This window comes from Sturnus vulgaris, chromosome Z (assembly GCF_052056855.1).
Source record: "Sturnus vulgaris isolate bStuVul1 chromosome Z, bStuVul1.hap1, whole genome shotgun sequence".
NCBI classification, from domain to species: domain Eukaryota; kingdom Metazoa; phylum Chordata; class Aves; order Passeriformes; family Sturnidae; genus Sturnus; species Sturnus vulgaris.
In genome coordinates, this window is record NC_142283.1 from 56783117 (window position 1) to 56804741 (window position 21625).

General features: G+C 35.9%; 1 protein-coding gene across 3 annotated transcripts in view; it reads left to right on the forward strand.

The window, feature by feature from the left end:
- TNPO1 (transportin 1) overlaps nt 1–21625 on the forward strand; it is a 52537-nt gene that overhangs the window by 17590 nt on the left and 13322 nt on the right. For all 3 annotated transcript variants that reach the window (XR_015799643.1, XR_015799642.1, XM_014883795.2), the window contains 12 exons: nt 2526–2675; nt 5966–6072; nt 7152–7285; nt 9523–9604; nt 10276–10398; nt 10888–11006; nt 13308–13368; nt 14008–14176; nt 15611–15763; nt 16961–17186; nt 19690–19861; nt 21117–21203. Coding sequence is in view for 1 of the 3 variants with exons in the window: in XM_014883795.2 (XP_014739281.1) it covers nt 2526–2675; nt 5966–6072; nt 7152–7285; nt 9523–9604; nt 10276–10398; nt 10888–11006; nt 13308–13368; nt 14008–14176; nt 15611–15763; nt 16961–17186; nt 19690–19861; nt 21117–21203 (1583 nt within the window). In the remaining 2 variants the exon portion in view is untranslated. The remainder of the gene's footprint in view (nt 1–2525; nt 2676–5965; nt 6073–7151; nt 7286–9522; nt 9605–10275; nt 10399–10887; nt 11007–13307; nt 13369–14007; nt 14177–15610; nt 15764–16960; nt 17187–19689; nt 19862–21116; nt 21204–21625) is intronic.

Consider the following 21625-nt stretch of genomic DNA (forward strand, 5'->3'; position numbering starts at 1 on the left):
TTTTCATTCAGAAACGATCTCAAAATTACTTGATTTGACTTGCCAAATAACTATAGTAATACTTGTGACAGCTCACAACTAAATTGTGAGATTGAGAGAAGTTTGTCCACGCGTACAATGTTTGGTTTTTTCTTTAAAATAATAAACCCTTTTTTCCCCACCTTCTCCCATATTGGCAAATGTAGTGCTGTGCAAGTGAAATTAGTTTTACTTTTCAGGTTGATTAAAAGTTCGTATTTAAATCATATAGTGTAGGTGAAGTTGTAGAATGGTCTCAAATATGTATTCGTTGGGTGCCTTTCTGAATTCCAAAGGATGTGTTTGTTTCTATATCAATACCTTTGTAGCTCCAGAGCATTCTAACTAATGCTTCTTTAGAAGAACTGAAATATGAACATAGAATACAAGATTTAAAAGTGTATGAAGGCATTCTGGTTTTGGCACTAAAAATCAGTTTATTAAAATGAATTTTAATTTCTGATCAGCCAAACAATCCCGTTTCTTCTGAAAAACTCTGTTTCTCTTCTAACTGGTATAAAGTGTCCGATGGCCATCAGTCAGCCATCAGTCAGACACTGTAGTGTTGTGAGATTCTTGGTGTTGTGGTGCAGTAGCTTTAGTTTGAAAGTACTTTATATTTGAAAGCTGTATCTCTTACTTTGTTTATCTTTATTTTTGTTGGGTTAGTAATAATTTTGAAGGGCTGGAATAGATCCACGTGTAGACTAATTATTTGTACAAAGGAATTCCTTATTTTGCCCAAATCAGCACTTCATAGGAAAAGTTTAACAAGTGGCTAAAATGTTGATTAAAATTAACTTCCAGTGCTATTAGGGTTGCTGCAAACTGTAAATCTAAATTTGTTTATACTGTAAACTAAGTCTTTCTATATAGAACATTCAGATCTTTCAGCGTATCTTAGTTGTAATACCAAGTTACTAGTCTGGTTCGTTAAGAACAAAATGTTAATCTACCCCACTAAGAATGAAAAATCTAGATTGTTCTTTTTCCATTTCTCTACTTGGCCCAATAACTTAGAGAAAACTTGGTGAACAGAACTGAAACTGTTGCCTGAACTTAAATTCTTATTCAATTCAGGTCAGTTCTAGTCGTATTAATTTTATAGCTCATACTGTGTAATGCTTTCCTGTTAATATTGTCTAAAGATTTTTTTTTCTGCTTCCTCTAATTATTAATTTCATAGATCTGCATTTTGAATTTTTAAAGGGATTAAATGACTTCGTAGAAAAATCAAACACTGTATTTGTGTGGGAGTAGGAGTAGAGGTTTTACTGCTCAGTCCTTACATCATTTCCATATCCTACTGTGATGAAACCGGGTTTGTCACTAGTTCCTTACAGTATTGCAGAAAGCCTGTCAGTATATTCAGAATGTCTGAATGTCTTTGGCTGACAAACATCTTTAATGGGCTTTCTGTGTCATGTGACTTCAGATTTATTCCTTGTCTATATGTCTATTCCAAACTTTCTCTTAAAATGTCAAGCTTGTAATCCAATACTCTAGTTTTGAATAAACAGAAATAGTGTATCACAGAATCACACAATATGTTGAGTTGGAAGGGATCATCAAGTCCGGCTTCTGGCCCTGCACAGGACACTGCAAGAATCACACCATGTGCCTGAGAGCATTGTCCAAATGCATCTTGAACTCTGTCAGGCTTGGTGCTGTCACTGCTTCCCGGCGGAGTCTCTTCCAGTGCTCAGCCGCCCTCTGGGTGAAGAACCTTTTCCTGATGTCCAACCTAAACCTCCCCTGACACAAATTCAGTCCCTTCCCTCAGGTTTTGTCACTGTCACCACAGAGAAGAATCAGTGTCTGCCCCTCCTCCTCACAAGGAGAGGATGTAGTCTGCAGTGAGGTCTCCTCTCAGTCTCCTCCAGGCTGAACAGACCAAGAGACCTCAGTCACTCCTCATACAGCTTCCCCTCAAAGCCCTTCAGCATCCTCATTGCTCTCCTCTGGACCCTCTGTAGCCTTACCTTAGGCTATTGTGGCAGCCAGAACTGTCCCCAGCACTCGAGGTGAGGCTGCCCCAGTGCAGAGCAGAGCGGGACAATCCCTTCCCTTGCCTGGCTGGTGATGCTGTGCCTGGTGTCCCCCAGGACACAGGTGGCCCTCCTGGCTGCCAGGGCACTGCTGAGTTATGTTGAACTTGCCACAGACCAGGACCTCTAGGTCCCTTTCTGTGGCACTGCTTTCCCAGTTTCCCAATGGCACATCTCATTACCCATCCACACATCCACATGGCACATCCAAGGTTGCCCCATCCCAGTGCAGAATCTGACACTATCCTTTTTGAACTTTATATGGTTGGTGACTAATTTGTGTACTCCGAACCTGAAAAGGTTTGCTAGGTGAATTGATGAGTGTAGCTGTAAGGAGAGATAAGGAAATGAAGATTAATATCTATATATATTAAGCTTTGATCTTGTGGCTTTGTTCTGGAAATCTGCTTTATTTCTGTGAGCTGATTGAAGATTGAATATAATTGCTTTCTGTTGCAGATGAGCCAACACGTTCTTTGAGTGGTCTTATCTTGAAGAATAATGTAAAAGCACATTTTCACAACTTTCCAAATGGGGTAACTGACTTCATTAAAAGTGAATGTCTGAACAACATTGGTGATTCCTCCCCTTTAATTAGAGCTACTGTAGGTAAGTTTGTTCTTAATGCTGTCCTCTGTATACTGAAAATGTTTCTGATATGGGTGAGTTGCTAAATTAGTAAAATTTTTTGTTTCTCTTAATTGTCATAACTTCACCATGTTTCAATTAATTTTTTTTTATTGTGAGTATAAAGATGTCATACTTTAGATTCCTGTTATCTTAGAAGTGATATAGCAATTCAGTTCGTATTTCTTGAAATGTAACTGAATATAAGTTTATTTGAATCTGCTTTAAATTCATCTTGCTGCCAGCTTCTGAACCTTAAAACAGGAACAAGGTGAAATCTGACTTAAGAACTATTGCAGTACTCTGATTGCATCAATGAAATGCTTCTGTCAGTTGATTTTCTGCACCCCACCCCCTATATGCAGACATATGCACATCCCTTCAAGGAATCATCATACCATGCATAAGGCATTCATGTAAAGACCTTCTGTCAGAAACAGTAGATAAAGTGTGGTGTATAGAACTTCATAGTATCATAAAATCATGAAATGGTCTTAGAAAAGACCTTAAAGATGATCTAGTTCCAGTGAGAAGTTTTATTTTTTACATAAATTTTTGATTTTGTAAATAGTTTGTTTTGATACGTATCTTGCATAAAATATGTATATCTGTATTTTTTTTACATAGTTCAAGGTAAAGTTGCTTTTCTGTCTGTTCTTTGATAATATGATTTCCTCCAATGTTGCAGTAATTTTCCTAGTCTGCTCAAAATGTAGAAAAACGTAAAATATATATTTGAATATTGAAAAATAATCTACCAATTACTGTTTAGAATAATTTGCATTTTCTATAGGATTCCTTCTCTAGTCATTCAGGTTATGGACTAAAGACTAGAGGAAATTACTCATTTCTTAGTTTTTTCCTGCTGTCTTGTCCATTGTGAAGCTGCTTTACTATGAATTCTATTAATCACCAATGTTCCTAATGAGTGTAGAAACAAGTCTTTGAGTGGCAAGTGCTCTTTGAATTTCAGGTTGTAGAATCATGCTTGCTTCTTTGTTCATAGTTTTCAGTGGAGTACAATGGAGCTAGCTAGCTAAGGAACATATTCCAGCTCCATTTTGTTTGCTGTCTTAGGGTTGTTTGGTGATGGTCTGTGGAGTGTGTTTTTGAGGGAGGTAGGGGTTATTTGTTTTCAAGCAGTTATTCTTTAATTTTTCCTCATAGGAAATGCTTGTGGATTAGTAGCTCAATTATTTATTCACTTTAAGTGATCCTTGCAGGGATTGTTAGGATTATTATGAACTCTGGAGATGAGTAGCAGCTGATGAACTGCATGCTTGCATGAGTATTGCTGTTTTGCATGTGTTTGGCACCCTTCTGTTTGAATTGTTGGGTCCTTGTAGATGTCTGACCTTGGTCTGGTACCCACTGGATTCTTGATACTAGGGAGGTGTAAAGATGTTACTACCTACCTAGACTGCCTTCATAGCATGGCTTGGCAGGTGGAGATTAGAGCTGCTCTTTTTGACGAGTACGTGTTTTTGCGGGTCAAGCACTATCAATTTAATGAGTCAATTGCAAATAACATCTCAGGACTTCTGAGAGCAAGATGAGCAACTACATCGAAATGGCATCAGAGAAGAATTAATGCAGTATTGTGGCCTCTAGCATCTAGTGCTAATCAGACAAAAGGTGATGCCTTTTGGCCCAGACGTAGGCAACCTGATTAATCCCATCTTCAGAAGTCACCTGCTGAGGAGAATGAGCGTGTGACTTTGGACCGAATGATAACATTTTTTATCCTTACTTATCCTTACTCCTTATTATTCTAATCCCCAAATGAGTAATGAAGTGTATCTTCTCTGTGCTGTTAACCTGTGGTACAGGTTTTAAAACCCCATGTGCTAATTTTGAAATATAGATTCAGACTGCATGTGTTAGGGGCCCACAAATCTACCAGGATATAAATACATCTCTTTAGAAAGTGTCTGCAACTGTTCTTAAAACTTTCTAGGAACTCTAGTCCAGGCAGGACCTTAGTGTAGCTCCTGATTGAAAGCAAGCAGGGAAAATAGTTTTAAATATTTGAAAGCAGTGCAGGAACTGGAGAGCTTCGCTGCAGGAGAAGATTGAAAGCTAACGATTGCTCTATGAGGGGGAATTTCGTTATGAGGTTCAGATTTTAAAAGTTTAAGGAGTTCAGAAATCAGCTTCAGGAGTTACAGAGGAAAAGCACTATTCGTACAGAAACTTTATAATGACGTGTATGGTCTGAATTTCATGCCACATCATTTCATCCTCTGAAATTAGTTCTAGGACCTTGAAAAGATCCAGCATATTGCATCAAAAGAATAATGCAAAATATCTGTTAGTTACTATGTGTCCTGTCCAGAATGTCCTTTGCTCTGTAATGTTGTCCTCTATTCTTGTGTATTTAACAAGAATTTTAGCATTTATTCCAAAGAAAAATTATATGAGTGGCTTAAGGAAAAAGCTTGGGAAGCTTTTTCCATCACTTTTTGCTTGGGAGATTACTAGCTGTAGTATTGTTCATATTCGTTAGAAGTAACTGCTGGCAGCATAAAGGATTGGGCTAGCTGTTACAATTTGCATTGAGGCAAAAGGGACTCATACAAATTCAGTCCTAGTTTCTAAGTAGCCTTCTGTCCCTGTGGTCTAATTAGTTTTCCCAGTATTTCTATATATGCTGGAAACGGAATTAGTGACTCTTTGGGTTGACCTGTCTGTTTGCTGGCTCTCACAGCTTCTAACTGGATGACCTACCGTAGTGTTTAAGCTCTTAGTGGGTATTTTGGTCTTAGAATGTGTCCTTAATATTTTGTGTAAATACAGTAAAGTTGTGAACATGTTCTTTATCACTAGGTTGTAAGTTTCTTCAATGACAGACTCCTACATGCATGCTTTTTGTATAGTAAAAAAGAGGTGACTTGGGGCGGATATTCTGCATTTATTAACAGTCCAGATTTGTAAAGTGTTTAGTAAATTTAAAACCAAGGCTGCTCTGCTGTGTTATTAATTATACAGATATATAAATGTTATAAATTATGATTTCCTTAAGTGAAGTTAATTGGTGCTTGATTTCTAATGTTTGAGCTCTTCATGGCAGCAGGAAGGAGCAACCCACCTTTGCTGTTCAAAGCCCTTTAAGTAACATTTGCAACTAAATATACTTCCTCTTTTTATTCATACCAGTCCTCTACAAAACCATAACTTTCTTAGCTCTTTAGATATTTGAGAAGAAAAAAATTGATATGAAACAAATGAAAGCATATGAGATCTCATTTTCTCCATTCTTCTGTTTCTTTTAGGCATTCTGATAACAACCATTGCCTCAAAAGGGGAGTTACAGAATTGGCCTGAACTCTTGCCAAAGCTTTGCAGCCTGTTAGATTCTGAAGATTACAATACCTGTGAGGTAAGGAGATTTACAGAAAATAGAAGATGATAATCTGAATTTCATTTTTTTTATCTCTCTTCACAGACACTATGTGTACGTATAGTATTGTGTGCGTCTCTATGTATTTATACACGCCCCACGTGTTCTCCTTGCAGAACAGTGGCTCAGATTTGATACTTTTTCTTCTACCTATGGTCCATATTCTTACTGTTCATTCAAACAAATTTATTTTCTTTGCATGAAAGTGGAATAAGATTGCAGATGGATAATCACAGTATCTCAGCTGAGAAATCTCCTGAAATTACTGCTCTGTAATTACTGCTCCGTACAAAGGCACCATTTGTCTTACATAAAAGTAGTACTCATTGTTCTTGTAACTTAAACTGGAAGTTTAAAAAGTGATCAATTGCTATATCAAGGTGAAATGAACTGTTTTGTTTAGTCTGTATGAAGGGAAATAACTAAGTAACAGTTTTAAACTATGAGAAAATATATAAAGCTATGTCTGATGTAAAAAAATAAAGATTGTGATTACACCATTTTAATTACTTGATAATGTCCCCATGAAAGTGTGAAACATTTTGTATAAAATGAACCTCAGAGATGACTAATGATCCAAGATGCCACGTTGTTGTGTAGTGTTTTGGTACTTTCTCTCAGGAAAAAAAACCCACATTTGAAACTCAAATTGGCCATCATCTCTGTTTTGCCCCATCGTGAATTATGAAAGCAAATACAATCATATATGCAATTAATTTGGATACTTCTGTCTCATTCTACTTACATCTCAAATAAAAATTAGCTTTTAAGCATTCTTTGAAATATATTTGGATAGATGAGCAAATCAAACTAAAATTATCAGTTAGTCACGGCTGACTCTCCCAGCTTGAGAGCTGACAGATGCTCAGATGCTGGTTTAAATAAAATGTCTTCAAAAATATTTTAATTTATTCCTTAATTAGGTAGCTGGATTTACAGTATTAAGTAGCTACATTTACTTTGTTGTGATGGAATTACCCATGCTATATCAACTCTTGAATTTTGTTTTCTTCAGAATGCAAAAGAAGATACTTATCTGTTTATTCCTTTTTAAACAGGGTGCTTTTGGCGCTCTTCAGAAGATATGTGAAGATTCTGCTGAAATTTTAGATAGTGATGTGTTGGACCGGCCACTCAATATCATGATACCTAAATTCTTGCAGTTCTTCAAACACAGCAGTCCAAAAATACGGTAGGTTTATGAGTTGTACTTAGTTGTACTTACCTGCTAAAATTTTACTTACATTAGCAGCAAGGTTGCTATTTTGTACATCTTTTTAAAACCTGCTTAGCTTTTTAAAATGGTTCTGTAGAGACCCACAGAGATTCCACTTATCTGTAATTTTCATATTTGTCTTCATAATACAGGAATCTCACCTCTTTATATAATCGGGTATATATAAAATATAATGATTCTGAAAATCAAATAGCTTCTTAAAGTTTTTGCATATTATTACAAAAAATTCAGTTCTGTGCTTAGAGCTCTAATATTCTGATTAGAAATAACAATTTTGCATTCCTTTCATGATGGCTTCAGCAATGGAAGTGTGAAAATTCTTTTGCTGACAAAAGTTTCTGAGTTCTGACAGAAGAAAAAATTCTGCATTTAACTAAACTTCCAGCTGGAATTAAATGGATTCATCATCCCTTCACTGTAAAACTGTATTAATCTCTCCAAAATAATAGCATAAAAGAAAAATTCCGGAATTAAATTGTTATTACTAGTACTCATTGCAAAGAATAAAGCTTTTAGCCTGAATTGAGCCAACAGAGTGCCCCTGCCACAAAGAAGGCTAATGGTATCTTGGGCTTGAGTATTGCCAGCTGGTTTAAAGGAGGTAGTCGTTCCCTTCATCTTCCAGGTGAGATCACACCTGAAGTACTGTGCCCAGTTCTGGACTGTTCAGTGCAAGAGAGGCATGGAAAAACTCCAGCAAAGGGCTGTATCAGGAAAGGCCAAGAAAGTTGGAGCTTGTCAACATATGTAAAAACTTGAAGAGAAGGAAGAAAAAAAAATGCCCAGGCTTTTTCCAGTAGTGCCCAGTGACAGATCCAGAGGCACTGGCCACAAACAGAAATTCAGAATGCTCCTTCTGAATATCAGAAAACAGCTTTTTTTACTGGGAGGATGACCAATCACTGGCACAGGTTACCCAGAGAGGTTATGGAGTCTCCATCCTGGGAGATACTCAGTGGGCAGCTGGCTGTAGGTGGCCCTGCTTGAGCACAGGCATCGACCAGATGACTTTCAGAGGTGCTTTCCAACCTCAACCATTCTATGCTTCTTTGTGATTTTGTGAAATGTGTTTTATCTTCACTGAAAATTATATTTTTACAGCTTTAAGACTGCATTTCTTTATTGCCAGAAGTAGTATATAGTGAAAACTAATGAAAATATTCTAATACAGTTTAGAAAGTTATCTATAAAAGATGCTCACTAAGAAAATTATGAAACGAAGGGTGAACTTGGTCTTTTGAAAAGATAAACTTAATAATTCTCTGGAGTTGAGAGAGAGGCAGTAAAACATGCTTTTTTCCTTACCACACTGTCCAGTCTTTTGCTTCTTTTCTGTGCTGCTATGTACATGGCTTTGTCACTTAAACCAGTTTCAAGTTTAAAGCAGGCTACCTGCCTACCCACAACCTAGTTTCAGTACTGAAATAATAATACTGAGGTGTGAAAAGGCCTAGTAGTGCAATACTTTAAATCTATCAAAGGACAACTTTCGAACAATGTTTTTTGACAGAGTCTTCCAAAAAATGTCAAAACAGAATAGAAATTTGAAGGTACAGTAGTAAAAATACTGTAATGAATATTCAAAGGGTTCTGCAGGTAATTTTGCCTTGTGCTTCTGCCTTCAGAATGACAGAATGAGAAGGTCCTGTAAGTAATGGCTTTGCATGAAATGGAATAGAAGAGCAGTGCTTAATTTCTTAGAATGTTTCCGTCACAAGTGTTTTAGTATGTATCCAACTACAAGTGTGTTTTTGCTCTAATCTACATCTATATAGTGAACATATTCTGGTCTCAATGAATTCTAAATATATTGCAAAAACGATTGCATACTTCACAATGAAGAAGGTCAGGCTAAAATATCATCATGTGGACTTGTATGGAAGTATTACTATCTGAGAAGATCACAGTCATAATATGCTCAAAAAGAACATACATGCCGTTCAGAACAAGTATGTCAGCTGTAGTCATCTTAGCCTCTTTACTGAATACTTTGTTTTCAAGTATTAGATATATCAGAGTATAAAGCTGTACTTAAAATGTTGTTTAATACTTTTGCTTGGTAATGCTACAGATGCACAGATTTGTTCTCTCTTGCCTGTGAAGATGTTTAGGTTATGCTTTTGATGCCTGAATACACTTTAAAAATGTTTTTAACTCATGAAGTATATGTATTTTAACTGTTTTTGTTTTAGGTCTCATGCAGTGGCATGTGTCAATCAATTTATCATCAGCAGAACTCAAGCTCTTATGTTGCACATAGATTCTTTTATTGAGGTGGGTTTGTATTCTTGGCTGGAATTTAAGTCAAATTACCTATCTGATTTATCAAGATAAATAACTCCTAACTCCCCATTTCTTGTTGCCCATTCTTAGCTTCAGCCCCTGTGGATTGAAATTCACTCTGTATGCTTGTGCTCAGAGCTAACCACTCTGTAAGCGAAAGAAGTAGGTGTATTTTAAAGATGTTTCCTTTTCCTAAGTAAGGAAAGCTCTTATTGAGTAAAGGTGCAAAAGTAATGGCAGCAGTCTGTCTGTTACCTGTCCTGAGAAGTGTATGGCACTGGGCCTGTCTGCCTGTCTGAATACTGTTATGGTACTTGGATGAGAAGGTTCTGGGTTGTGTAGAGCATTTAATTTGCTCCTTTTACATACTGGCACAATTTATGTTTAGGAGGAAAAAATGATCCAGAAGTACTGTTCTTGTGCTACAGCTTAATTGCTCTTGTTAATACACAGTGTCATATTTATGTATAAAATTTACATTGGGAGACCGAAGAGTTAATTTGCTAACCCATATGTCTTTGGAATAGTATTAAAATAGAATTCTGAGGTGTGCATTGGGCAAGTGCAGAAGCACGTCTCATGCAGTCAGCCAGTAATGTCAATTCTAATACAAGTAGAACTTGATGAATTGAGGTTTTTCAACTGTGACTACTTTCCAACAGAATCTTTTTGCACTGGCTGGTGATGAGGAGCCTGAAGTACGCAAAAATGTTTGCCGTGCTCTGGTAATGTTGCTGGAAGTTCGAATGGATCGCCTGCTTCCTCATATGATTAGTATAGTTGAGGTGAGTCTCATTTCTTAGGTGTTCTGCAGATTCCCCTGTTTGATATTACAGAAGTAATAAATAAAAAGCATTCCTCAGAACAGGTATGTTGCTCTTAACACTTGCTGGCTCTTTGCTTCCCTTTAAGACTGAGATTGCAAAACATTATTCTTTAATTGCAACTTGGTTTGACAGGCAGTGCATATTGCAGTTGTTTATTCTTTATTAAATCAATTATCCCAAAATGGCTGGGATCACAGCCAGGCATTGCTTGACCTTAAGTGTGGAGATTATGTTAAAAATCTAGCACCAGTGCTGAAACTGCTCCAGTTTACACAAATTATCACTTTTTCGGGTGTGTTGACCATACCAGGATAAAGCATGTTATTTGACATTGCTGAGATGCACTTCGAGCTACTAATGAAAAAGTTCTAATATAAATATTTTGTATAAAATGTTCTGTATAAAATGTTCTATTTTATACAAGTAATTTATTTTTATATTGTGTAGTACATGCTTCAAAGGACCCAGGACCAGGATGAAAATGTGGCTTTGGAGGCATGTGAATTTTGGCTGACTTTGGCTGAACAGCCGATTTGTAAAGAGGTATTATGTCGGCATCTTACTAAGTAAGTGTCAAGAATTACTTAGTAGTACTTAATTGCTCATTATTAATCGAGAAGTAATAAGTATCAACTCATATTTATTTTGAGACAGTCCTCTTAAAATTTCAGTTGACTTGTTCAAGAAACAGTGTATATGGCTTGCAGTATGCTGAGAAGAATTCCATAATTAGGTCTTGTGCATAGTAAAATTGGAAAGACTGCTGAGGGTTTCATACCCAGTGAACTCCAGAAACGATTTAACTGTGTCACTGTAGTGTTACCTCGAATTTAACAAGCTGTTACTCTTCATATGAGTGCAAAGATACAATAAAATGCGTTTAGGTGAACGACTCCATGTGACATTACCCATAATATCTGGTGCACCATGAACATGTTGTCTTGACTTCTCCTTACGTAGGCATCTCTGTGCCGTGCTTCAATGTGCATAGTCATGCAAAGGGTTCTTCATTTTAAAGAGAGCATAGAACAAAATTACCCGACTTGGATTTAGAAATCAATTTTGTATCAATTACTGTTACAAGTTAAACGTGAAGAAAGCTCTTACAATTTGTTCCTTCATACTTAATGCAGCCTGATAGTACTTTAAGTTTCAAAACCTACTTTTTCATAGTTTTAAAAAGTGTTCCAATGCCTCAAGAGATAGATCTTTAATTGAATGGGAGTAAATATCCATATGTGTAATGTAAATATCTTTTTGTTTGCAATAGTGCTTGCAACTTCCTCCAGACTAATTTGAAGTCTTTTACAATAGCAAATTAGTTTTTCGATGTGGCCAGCAAATGAGTACTCTTTCTTTTCATATATGCATTGAAGATTTTTTTAAATAAGGAAGGAGTTCTCTCAAGATTTTGAGTGGAAGAACAGAGTGACAGAAGAGACATATCCTTCTCAGCAAAAATAGGCATTGTAGATGCGAAGTAATTAAAAAAAGAAAGCAAAATTTTGGTTTTCCTAACCAATTAAAAAGTTGATTAAAACGTGTACTGTTGCAGAGAAAGACTAGGAGTTAAAACTAGGAGAATAGGTCTTATGAGAATTTTTTTTTTAATTTCAAAATGGTCTGATTTAATTCCTTTTGTGGTTCAAAAAGAAAAAGAATGATAGTACATAGTACCAGTTCCCAACACACACCACATAGTTAGTAACTACTAGTATTAAATCTCTTTTGGCCAACATAAACCTTGACACTGCAACAGCATCATACTATTTTTTTAAAAAAAAGCTGTTAGATTTCTAGACAAATAAATTAGTAAGAGTCACATCACATTTTCCCCATGATCTTTCAATGTCGTGTGTTTAAGGCAGCTTACTTGTTGGTGAATTCTGTTTGAACTGGGATGCTATATAAGCTTGTTAGTACTTGATAATCATAACATTTTGTATGTTAAATTAAAAGTGGGACAAGATCTTAAAACTTACTCATGTGGTTTCTAACATCTGTTCCATTTTATGCCTGTAAGCTTTCTCATGTGTGCTTCACAAAGTATGCTGCAGAAATGCCAGTGAATTGGTGATAATATTCATACTTACTATTCTCAGAACATAATGGGGCATTGCAGTATGTGAATATTAGAGCAAGCCTGATACCTTCAAAAACAATACTCATCTGTAGAATATATCAAAATTGAGTCTTTCACTGTTGCTGCATCATCCATGGTTATTATTAGTTTCATTTGGCTTGTATATTCTTACGCATTTTTTTTGTTGTGGTGAACGTGTTTTAATGGGAAGTATTTGACTTTTTTAGCTATACATTTTACAGTTGGAGCCCCATAACTATGACCTGTTTAATAATTAAGTAAATCCTAATATGGATTAGTCAAGATTTCTGCAATGTTGAAGGCTTGTCTTACTCAAGTAATCGCAAGGTAATAGGAGAGCTTAATGTAGTTAGGCTGCCATCTTTAACAGTAATGAGGTAGAGTCTTCATCAACAAGTAAATAAAATGACAAGTACTATTGGCAAGAGTCAACTTACCATGCATATGATGGGAGTTTGAATTCTTACTGAAAACCTATAGATGTAATTTCTGAAAGGTGCTTCCGAATAAGTTAATCAGTTGTGCCACTAGGCTACTTCTATTTAAAAGTTTATTATTTGAAGTAACACTTTTTTCTCATTAGAAAGTATTGATAAATCTTATGACTGGAACTTGGTTTAGGTAATAGCTCTTTTTATCAGGCTAAGTTATTTCTCTTTTGAGTTGGGAGGTGAGGGTTACAGCCAAAATTATGGCCTGTATAATTTAAAACTGGTTTGCTTTTTTATGTGTTACTTTAATATGTATAAATATTTCTTTGTAGGCTGATACCTGTACTGGTAAATGGTATGAAATATTCAGAGATTGATATTATTCTGTTGAAGGTGAGCATCAGTTTCTTTTACTCTGTTGGAATAGTTGGTTAGGTTCTGATCTTAAATCAGAATGACTCAGATCAGATTGGACAGATCTAGCCTACCTTCTCTGCCATGGAGAATTAGCTTTCTGGGGCAAGGTATGCAGTTCCAAATACTAAATGCAACTGATGCCATGTTTGTTGGAAAATGATGTGTGGCTCTCCTGCTTTGCCCCAGTCCCCTCCCACACAATTTAGGCAGAGCTGGGATACTATTACCATGAACTACTGCAAGAAAGCAGCATTAAAAAAATGTTCAGAACAAATTCTAATGCCTTCTAGGTTGAGCACATGGCTTTTTCGAACACTGCATATGTCTGTGTTTCAAAATTTCTCAATCTTTTCTTTCTATTTCATTCCCATTTAGTAATTTCTTAACAAGAATGTTACTTCGGGGGTGAGCTTACCTCTCTTGCTTGTATCTTCCTATTGCTTTTCTGGTAAATGCAGTGGTAGAACACAGAAACAGTTGCATTTTTTTAATTGAACAGCTCAAGGGGGATGTGAATCTTTTATACACTTAAAAATCTTGAACTAAAACTACATTATTAACTTCCTTAAGCAATACAGTTGGACTAGTTTATCTAATAAAACAATTTGATGACAGGGGGATGTTGAAGAAGATGAAGCTATTCCAGATAGTGAGCAGGATATAAGGCCTCGCTTTCATCGTTCAAAGACGGTGGCTCAGCAACATGAAGAAGATGGTATTGAAGATGATGACGATGATGATGATGAACTTGATGATGATGATACTATTTCTGACTGGAATTTAAGTAGGTCAAAGTAATGTGTGAAATGCTTTGAACCACAGCTGCTTGCATCTGCTGACATAGTTGGTGCATACGTTGCAGGGGGAGCCTTTGAGATGACGTTTTAACTTTGTAACTGTATTGACAAAATCTACCCATCTGTGAGCTTATTTTGACCATGGTAGATCGAGTTGCAAATATTTGATACAATTCAATGGTTCTATGAGCTATTAAAATGGAGCTATTAAAATTTTAATTCTTTGAAGTAATAAAAATGCTGTATCACTTGTTTAAATTCTGTTTAAAAAGAGGGGGAAAAAAAGCTTTGCACATTGATAATTGAAGCAAGCTTTATAATATTTTCTTTAATTTCAGTCTTCCCTCTAAAATGGGGTTGTGTTTGGTTGGGTTGTTTTTTATTTCCATGTGAACGTTCTATTACTTCTGGCCATTACAGGTATTTCTTTTCTCAGTGAGACATTTGCTTCTCAGTACAGTACTTTAGTGAGGAAACCAGAGTTAGAATGGTTTGTTGTGGGGGTCGTAGGACCTTTAGGCTAATAGACTATGTTATAAGGAAAGAAAACACCACAAACTGTTTTTTAAGTTCAGTGACAGGAAATGTTTAGTGAAATTCTGAAAAATCTGATTTGAATTGCAAACAGACTCATTGTGGAATAATGCTTTGAGATGTGGACATAGCCTCATAGGGTCTTTTCCCCAAGGCCACAAGTTTTCATAACAGGTGAACGTAAATTCAGGCTTATGGTTAAACAATTTTGAGACATATCTCAAGAATTTCTGTTGTTGAAAATATGAGTGCAAATACACTTATTTCTGTAAAGTTGCATCTTGGTAAAAAAGTGTAGCTTTATGTTGTTAATACTCTTTTTGTCACTGCTCTGTGTAGAGATTGCAGAATTAAATGCGCATTTTTTGAGAAGGAGCTCAAATGACCTAAGATACCCTGTGATGCAGGGTTTTGATTAAAAGGGTAAGAAAGCTGAAGTTGTTCAGGAATGGTGATCTAAAAGAGAAAGAGTAGAACAATTCAGAAATGTGTAATGACATACATTATCTAGATTTGAGAAAATTTGTGCTATCTGAAAATCAGAATTTTGTGCCCTATTTTGTGTGTTCTATATTTGACTTCCAATTTGAACAGAGGGGAAGCACCAGCATAGCTTGACAATTAGCAGCCTTGCTTACTAATGAGACCAGTGCAATTCTTCATGACAGATTAAGAAGGAACTGATATTACAATAAAAATGGCTTTCTAAGAGCTGTGGCTTTGCACAGGAGCACAGTGGATCCCTCTGTAGTATAATGGAGTGGAAGTATGTTCCCTCTTAGTGCACTGAGAATCCACTGGCAGATCAGAGTTAAAAATGGGATTATATTGCCTAACTACAACTGTTTGTTTAATAGGCAGAGATTAACACTGTTAATTCCCTTCAGGGAAGTGTTCCGCTGCTGCTTTGGATGTCCTAGCTAATGTATTTCGTGATGAACTTCTGCCACACATCTTGCCACTGTTGAAGGAATTGCTCTTCCACCCTGAGTGGGTAGTTAAAGAATCTGGTATCCTTGTTCTTGGTGCAATTGCTGAAGGTAAGGCAACAGTTCATACCAGGTTGCCGATTTTTAAATTGGTTCTAAAGTAGCTTGGGTGAATTTACTAATGCAAACAAGTATATGTCCTTAGCTGGTTTGCTTTTGGTGATTAAGCTCTTCATCTACTGATAGGTGACTGCAGTTACTTTATTTTTCATTTTCAAATTTATGCACTTTTGGGAGGCTAAACGATTACATGATTGTTTTTATTTCTCATTTTCTAAACTTCACAGTATAGAGGTATTGATGTCTCTCAAAATACTACCTTGATTTCTTAGAAGATAAATATTTAATAAATTTTAGCCTTAGATTTTAAGTGTTTTCAGAAATGGAGAAGACCAATCCTGTGATTTCAATACACTAAGATACATACCTTTTGTAGATGGTTCTCTGATTAAAATAGGCTTACTTCCATTCTTTCTTACTTACTCACAGTCTTGCTTGGCTTTTTGCCTGAAGTTCCAGCATCTCTATCCCTTTTTCAGGCTGAAGAAGTAGATTCAGGTTCATGCCTGGATTAGCTTTTTTTCCCCTCACTGTCTAATGAACATACTTTTTTGTACTGTTGCTGGAAAAGTTTTAGTTGGTTCTGATTTGAAGTCCATCAAGATGGAAGTTAGTACTTCTGGCAAATCTCAATGTCTTACTCTCTTTGCTGACTTGAAGGGTACAGCTTTTATTTGTGGTCAACACTTGTATGATTTTAGGAAAAACAAAGACATTTTAATCTCTTAAGGAATCCTTTTTCATGTGATGATTTGTTGTCAAGACCATCTTTCTTTGCTTGATATTTTCTTGCTTACTTTGAGTAGACTGAAATAGGAACTTCAAACTTTAGAAAATTTATTTGGATGTACTTGCTATACTACATTCAATAAAGCAGAGTTTCTGGAGACGGGGGAAGCACTGAAGTAGAAATGTAATTGAAAATAATGTAATTTTAATTGAAGACAATTATTATTTAATAATTTAAATTTAATTATTATACAGTACGTAAGGGATATTTTTAGAACTTTATATAAATTATGTACACTTGCTTTGTTAAAATACTTGTTAAATTATTTATAAAATTTTAAACTTTGCATGTTGTGTTCCTGTGTGATAGAGAAGGAAAATATATCTCTCATAGGAAACAGAAAACAATGGAATTTTTCATTAATTTTGGTACCTCAATAGCTATATTTTTCATTCCAGGCTGCATGCAGGGTATGATTCCATATCTTCCAGAGCTAATCCCTCACCTTATTCAGTGCCTCTCTGACAAAAAGGCTCTTGTGCGCTCCATTACATGCTGGACTCTTAGTCGCTATGCACACTGGGTAGTTAGTCAACCCCCAGACACATACTTGAAGCCATTAATGACTGAGTTGCTAAAGCGTATCTTGGATAGCAACAAGAGAGTACAAGAAGCTGCCTGCAGGTAAGCCAAAGCTTAACCAAACATCACTATCCATGACACACCTTTTTTATTCCCATGGAAAGCTATTTTCATGCCCTTACCAGTGAATGTGTGATGCCATTTCTAGCTGTTAATGAATTCTTTCCCTTAAATTGAAGTAGATGCAATTTTGTCGCAAATTATAATAGCACTAAAAGAGTTAACACCTATTTCTCTTGTGCACTTTGTTTTCAGAGTATGTAAAACACCAGCCTAAATAATTTATTGTATTAAATTAGCTGTTTGCAACACTTATTTTCAATATATGCTGTTTCATTGACCAGAAGTTTGGAATTTTTAAAAGATTAACACGTTCAGAACTGATTACAGTGGAAAGCTGTCCTGTCATTGGATTACTGAAACTGTTTATACTTAGCTCAGTATTACCAAAACATTTTAGTTATGATTATTTCTAGGGATATTATCTTTCTCTTGAAACGAGGTGTTGGGAGGTAAGATTCCCTTCTTCCCCTTGTCTGCTTCTTTTAAAAAAATAAAAATTAATTGCTTAATTAGTGGACACAACATTAATGGAATGGGAATATATGCATCCCCTTGTGTATCAAAAAGAATTTACATATCAGTTTTTGTCAGACTGAAGTGTACACAGCAAGCTTTCAATGTTTCTTCAAGAAACAGTTACGTATGCCTCTGAACACCTGAAACATGTAATAATAATAATAATAATAATAATAATAATAATAATAATAATAGCCACCCCCAAAGATCAGTAGTGCCTAAGGACAGTGATGAGTTCAAAGTTCCTGGGCTAAGCTTTGTTCAAAAGGAATATATATCCTTGCAGCAAGTTTGGATAGCTTTAATGTCTTCTCTATTTATTCTATTTAAAAAACAAAACAAAAAAAACCCCCACAACCAACCAAACTAAATGCAAAGCCCAAAAAAACAAACAAAACAAAGAACACCCAAAAACATCCCCAAAGGAAAATCTTCCACTTCTCTTCAAGCCTGCCTTTTCCAAAATATGGCTGAAAATTGCATTTAGTTGAACACAGACAGGTGTGTTGTGGTCTAGTCAAATAGCCTCACCTGGTGCTTGTGACAGATGTTCAATGGGCCATGGAAACCAGGAAATCTAGAATGGAAATATTAAAAATTGCAGTACACCTGATTTTTTTTTTGTTTAATTATAAGTCCAGTATCAGACCTAGAGCATGTTTTGAGATACTTTCTTTGGAGCAGGGATTCACTAGAATTACTGTTGCAGCTAAAAATAAACTGGAAAAGTTCACTGTGAGGAAAATATAGTTGTTACAAATCAAAACCTATTTACTAGCTTTTTAAATTGTAAGGAAATGCAATGAACCTTCTTGGACAACAACAAAGATCTTCATCCCAGCACTGAATAGTTGCATGCATTGCTTATGTCTACCAAATTGAAGATTGGTCACAGGATGTTGTATGTTTTGTTCCTAACTTCTGTATGGTAGCAGGTGTCTAACATTCACTTCTGTACTTTAAAGAAACTGCTCCTTTAGCTGGTGACAGACAGAATGATATTTTACTTAAATACATTTTCCTGCTCAAGTTGTATGCCTGTCTGAAAGAATACTTCATAATAAAATAAAATATAAATAGTTAAACAAATTAAGTAAGAATGCTAGCCATTTGGAGTTCACAGTTCTCTTGTGTTAGAAAAACTGCGTTTCTGTATTTGGTAGCACATAGTGGATTGTTCACCTCATGCAGTGATGCATGCATTTTAGTGCAGAGACAAGCTAATAATAATCTTGTTGACAAAGCTAGGCCAGTAAATCTTCAATAGCTCCATAATTTTTTCCCTTTCCTTAATGTTTCTCTGAAACAGTGACTCTGGTGTGGGGAGACTTTTTAGGTTTTGTTTCATTTTGGATGGGTTTTCTTAATGCTGCCATTGAAACACTAGATAGACAAGCTGAAAAGTTTCCATGATGTCATGATGTGTGCTTTGTCCAAGAGCAGCTAGAACTGTTCATCTTCTGGAATTCCTTTTAGTTTTCCATATCTTTCTATATGTTTTTCTATGTAGTGAACAGCTAAGAGGTGTGATGTTTGCATTTTACTGGCACAGCAGCACCAAAATCTCTAGGTGCAGCTACTGTGTACATTAAAAATAGTGGTCCATTTTTAACTTAAATAATCAGCTTTTGTTGTGGTTCCTTCTATTTTAGTTAGTGTATTGTAACTTTTCTGCTAATGTCTTTTTTTTTTTAGTGGGGGCTTCCATGTATCCTTAATGAGTTTTATGGCAATATTTTAAAATTCTGTTCTTGACAATATAAGAGCTGGATTCTTATGGGTGATTCTGTGTTCAGTCAAAAAAGATCAAAGTTATTTAAGTATTACCTTGTCGGAAGCCTATCTTACATGAATTTGAGGACTTAAATACAGGTCTACCTTGAAACAGAAATCGGTTAAGTAGGGCATTTTGGGATTGTCTTGTCTCATTATTTCCAAGGTACTAACCTGTTTTATTGTCCTTCAGTGCCTTTGCTACTCTAGAAGAGGAGGCTTGTACAGAGCTTGTTCCTTATCTTGCATATATACTTGACACTTTGGTCTTCGCATTTAGTAAATACCAGCATAAAAACCTGCTCATACTTTATGATGCCATAGGAACCCTAGCAGATTCTGTAGGACATCATCTAAATAAACCAGTGAGTATACCTTATGTTCTGTAGAAGGACTTAGCATATTTGAAAAGCATATTCAGTGTTTTTTGTAGTGTGCTTTACATGTTATAAACTAGAAGTGCTGGTATTTCTGTGTACCTTTTATTAGTGCTACATGCTTACAGATAAAATATGTAATTTTCCCACTACACAAATATTTGCCATCTTGAGTAAACAAGCAAAAGTGTGTGGTGTGTTGTGAAATGTGCTGCTCATCATGTTTTTTTTTTCCTTCGTGCTTCAAATTCTTTAGCTCAGAGGAGATATCAGTTAGATACTCCTTTGGAGAAAGCACAGATAACACACAGGCAAATGTGGTGGGGTTTTTTTCAGAGTACATGTATTAATTAGTACATATTCATGTCGTATGTTTGCATCTTATGATGGTTATGGAAACTTATTTCTCTAGAGTGCTTCAAATGACACAGATGCCCTAGAAAAAAAAAAAAAAACAAAACATTTTTAGTTGTTTCCATGGTATTTTACTTGCCATCTGGACCCCGCACCATCAACGGACCTGTCTTTCAGTCTCTCTCTGAGCCTGGCCACCTTGATATTTGACAGTACCAGGAGGAAGCTAAATGGCAGCTCCTGATAGGGTGGGACTTTCTTTAGTCGGTTAGAATTTTGTACCTTTGGATGTAGCAAAATCTGTTGGCTCCTTGGACACCTTCTGCAAGCAACAGCACTTTAGAGGTGCCTTGCTTAATGTCCTTGTGACTGTGGCTGTGGCTGTGCAGTGGCAAGGAAGCCAGCTTCATATAGAAGGGCTAAGTGCCTCCTTCTGGAGGGATAAGAAATTACTTTCCTCGTGGATGGCTAGTTTGAGGAAGAAGTTTCAGAACTTATGGTCATGGAGATAGGGTTGTAGCATCAGGGCAGTCAAAGATGGTTGAGAAAAGCAGGTGGCAGATGTAGAGCCACAACGTAAATGTAAAAATGTTTTCTGTACACCTTATGACAGTCAGATGATAACCCAGACAGCTATGCTGAAACTAAACCTGGAGGAAGAGATTCCCTCTGTAAAGGTACTTATGTGCTTTAAGAAAAGATATCAAACACAAATTGTAAATTCTAGTATTAAAATATTTCTATGAATTGTAACAGTGATAGAATTACGGTATACCTGTTTGTTCCTTTTTTTGAAAAAGTAGAATACATCTCAGTTCTTTTTTAACTTTGAAATAAAGTGGTATGCAGTAAAGTGTTTTAACAGTTGATGCATTTTCATCCTAAACAGGAATATATTCAGATGCTAATGCCTCCATTAATCCAGAAGTGGAACATGCTGAAGGACGAAGATAAAGATCTCTTCCCTTTACTAGAGGTAAATATTAAAATGTGAATATTTTTTATCAATTATTTTAGAAATTATGTCTTTTACTGAAGGTGTTCCTCCTAGTAAATATGACTATAAAAGATGACATTTTTAACTATTTTCCATTAGGAGAAAAAATTTCTGACTGTGGTAAGAAAATTCTGTGACTGAATGAATGTCCTTAGGTTTAGCAGAAATCCTTTAGATTTTTTTCTGACATTTTGGATTGTTTTCTTTGATAGGATTCTTTTAGAAAAAAACGGATTCTATCCTCCTTTTATTCTTGTCTTCTCTCTCCTTGCTCTCTCTTCATCTCTCCATTAAATCTGTTGTCAGACAAGCTGAAGGTATGAACCAGGCCATGTAGTCTAATGCTCTGTACTTGCTGAGTGTGAAGCACCTCTAGAGGAAAACACCTCTAGAAAAATTAG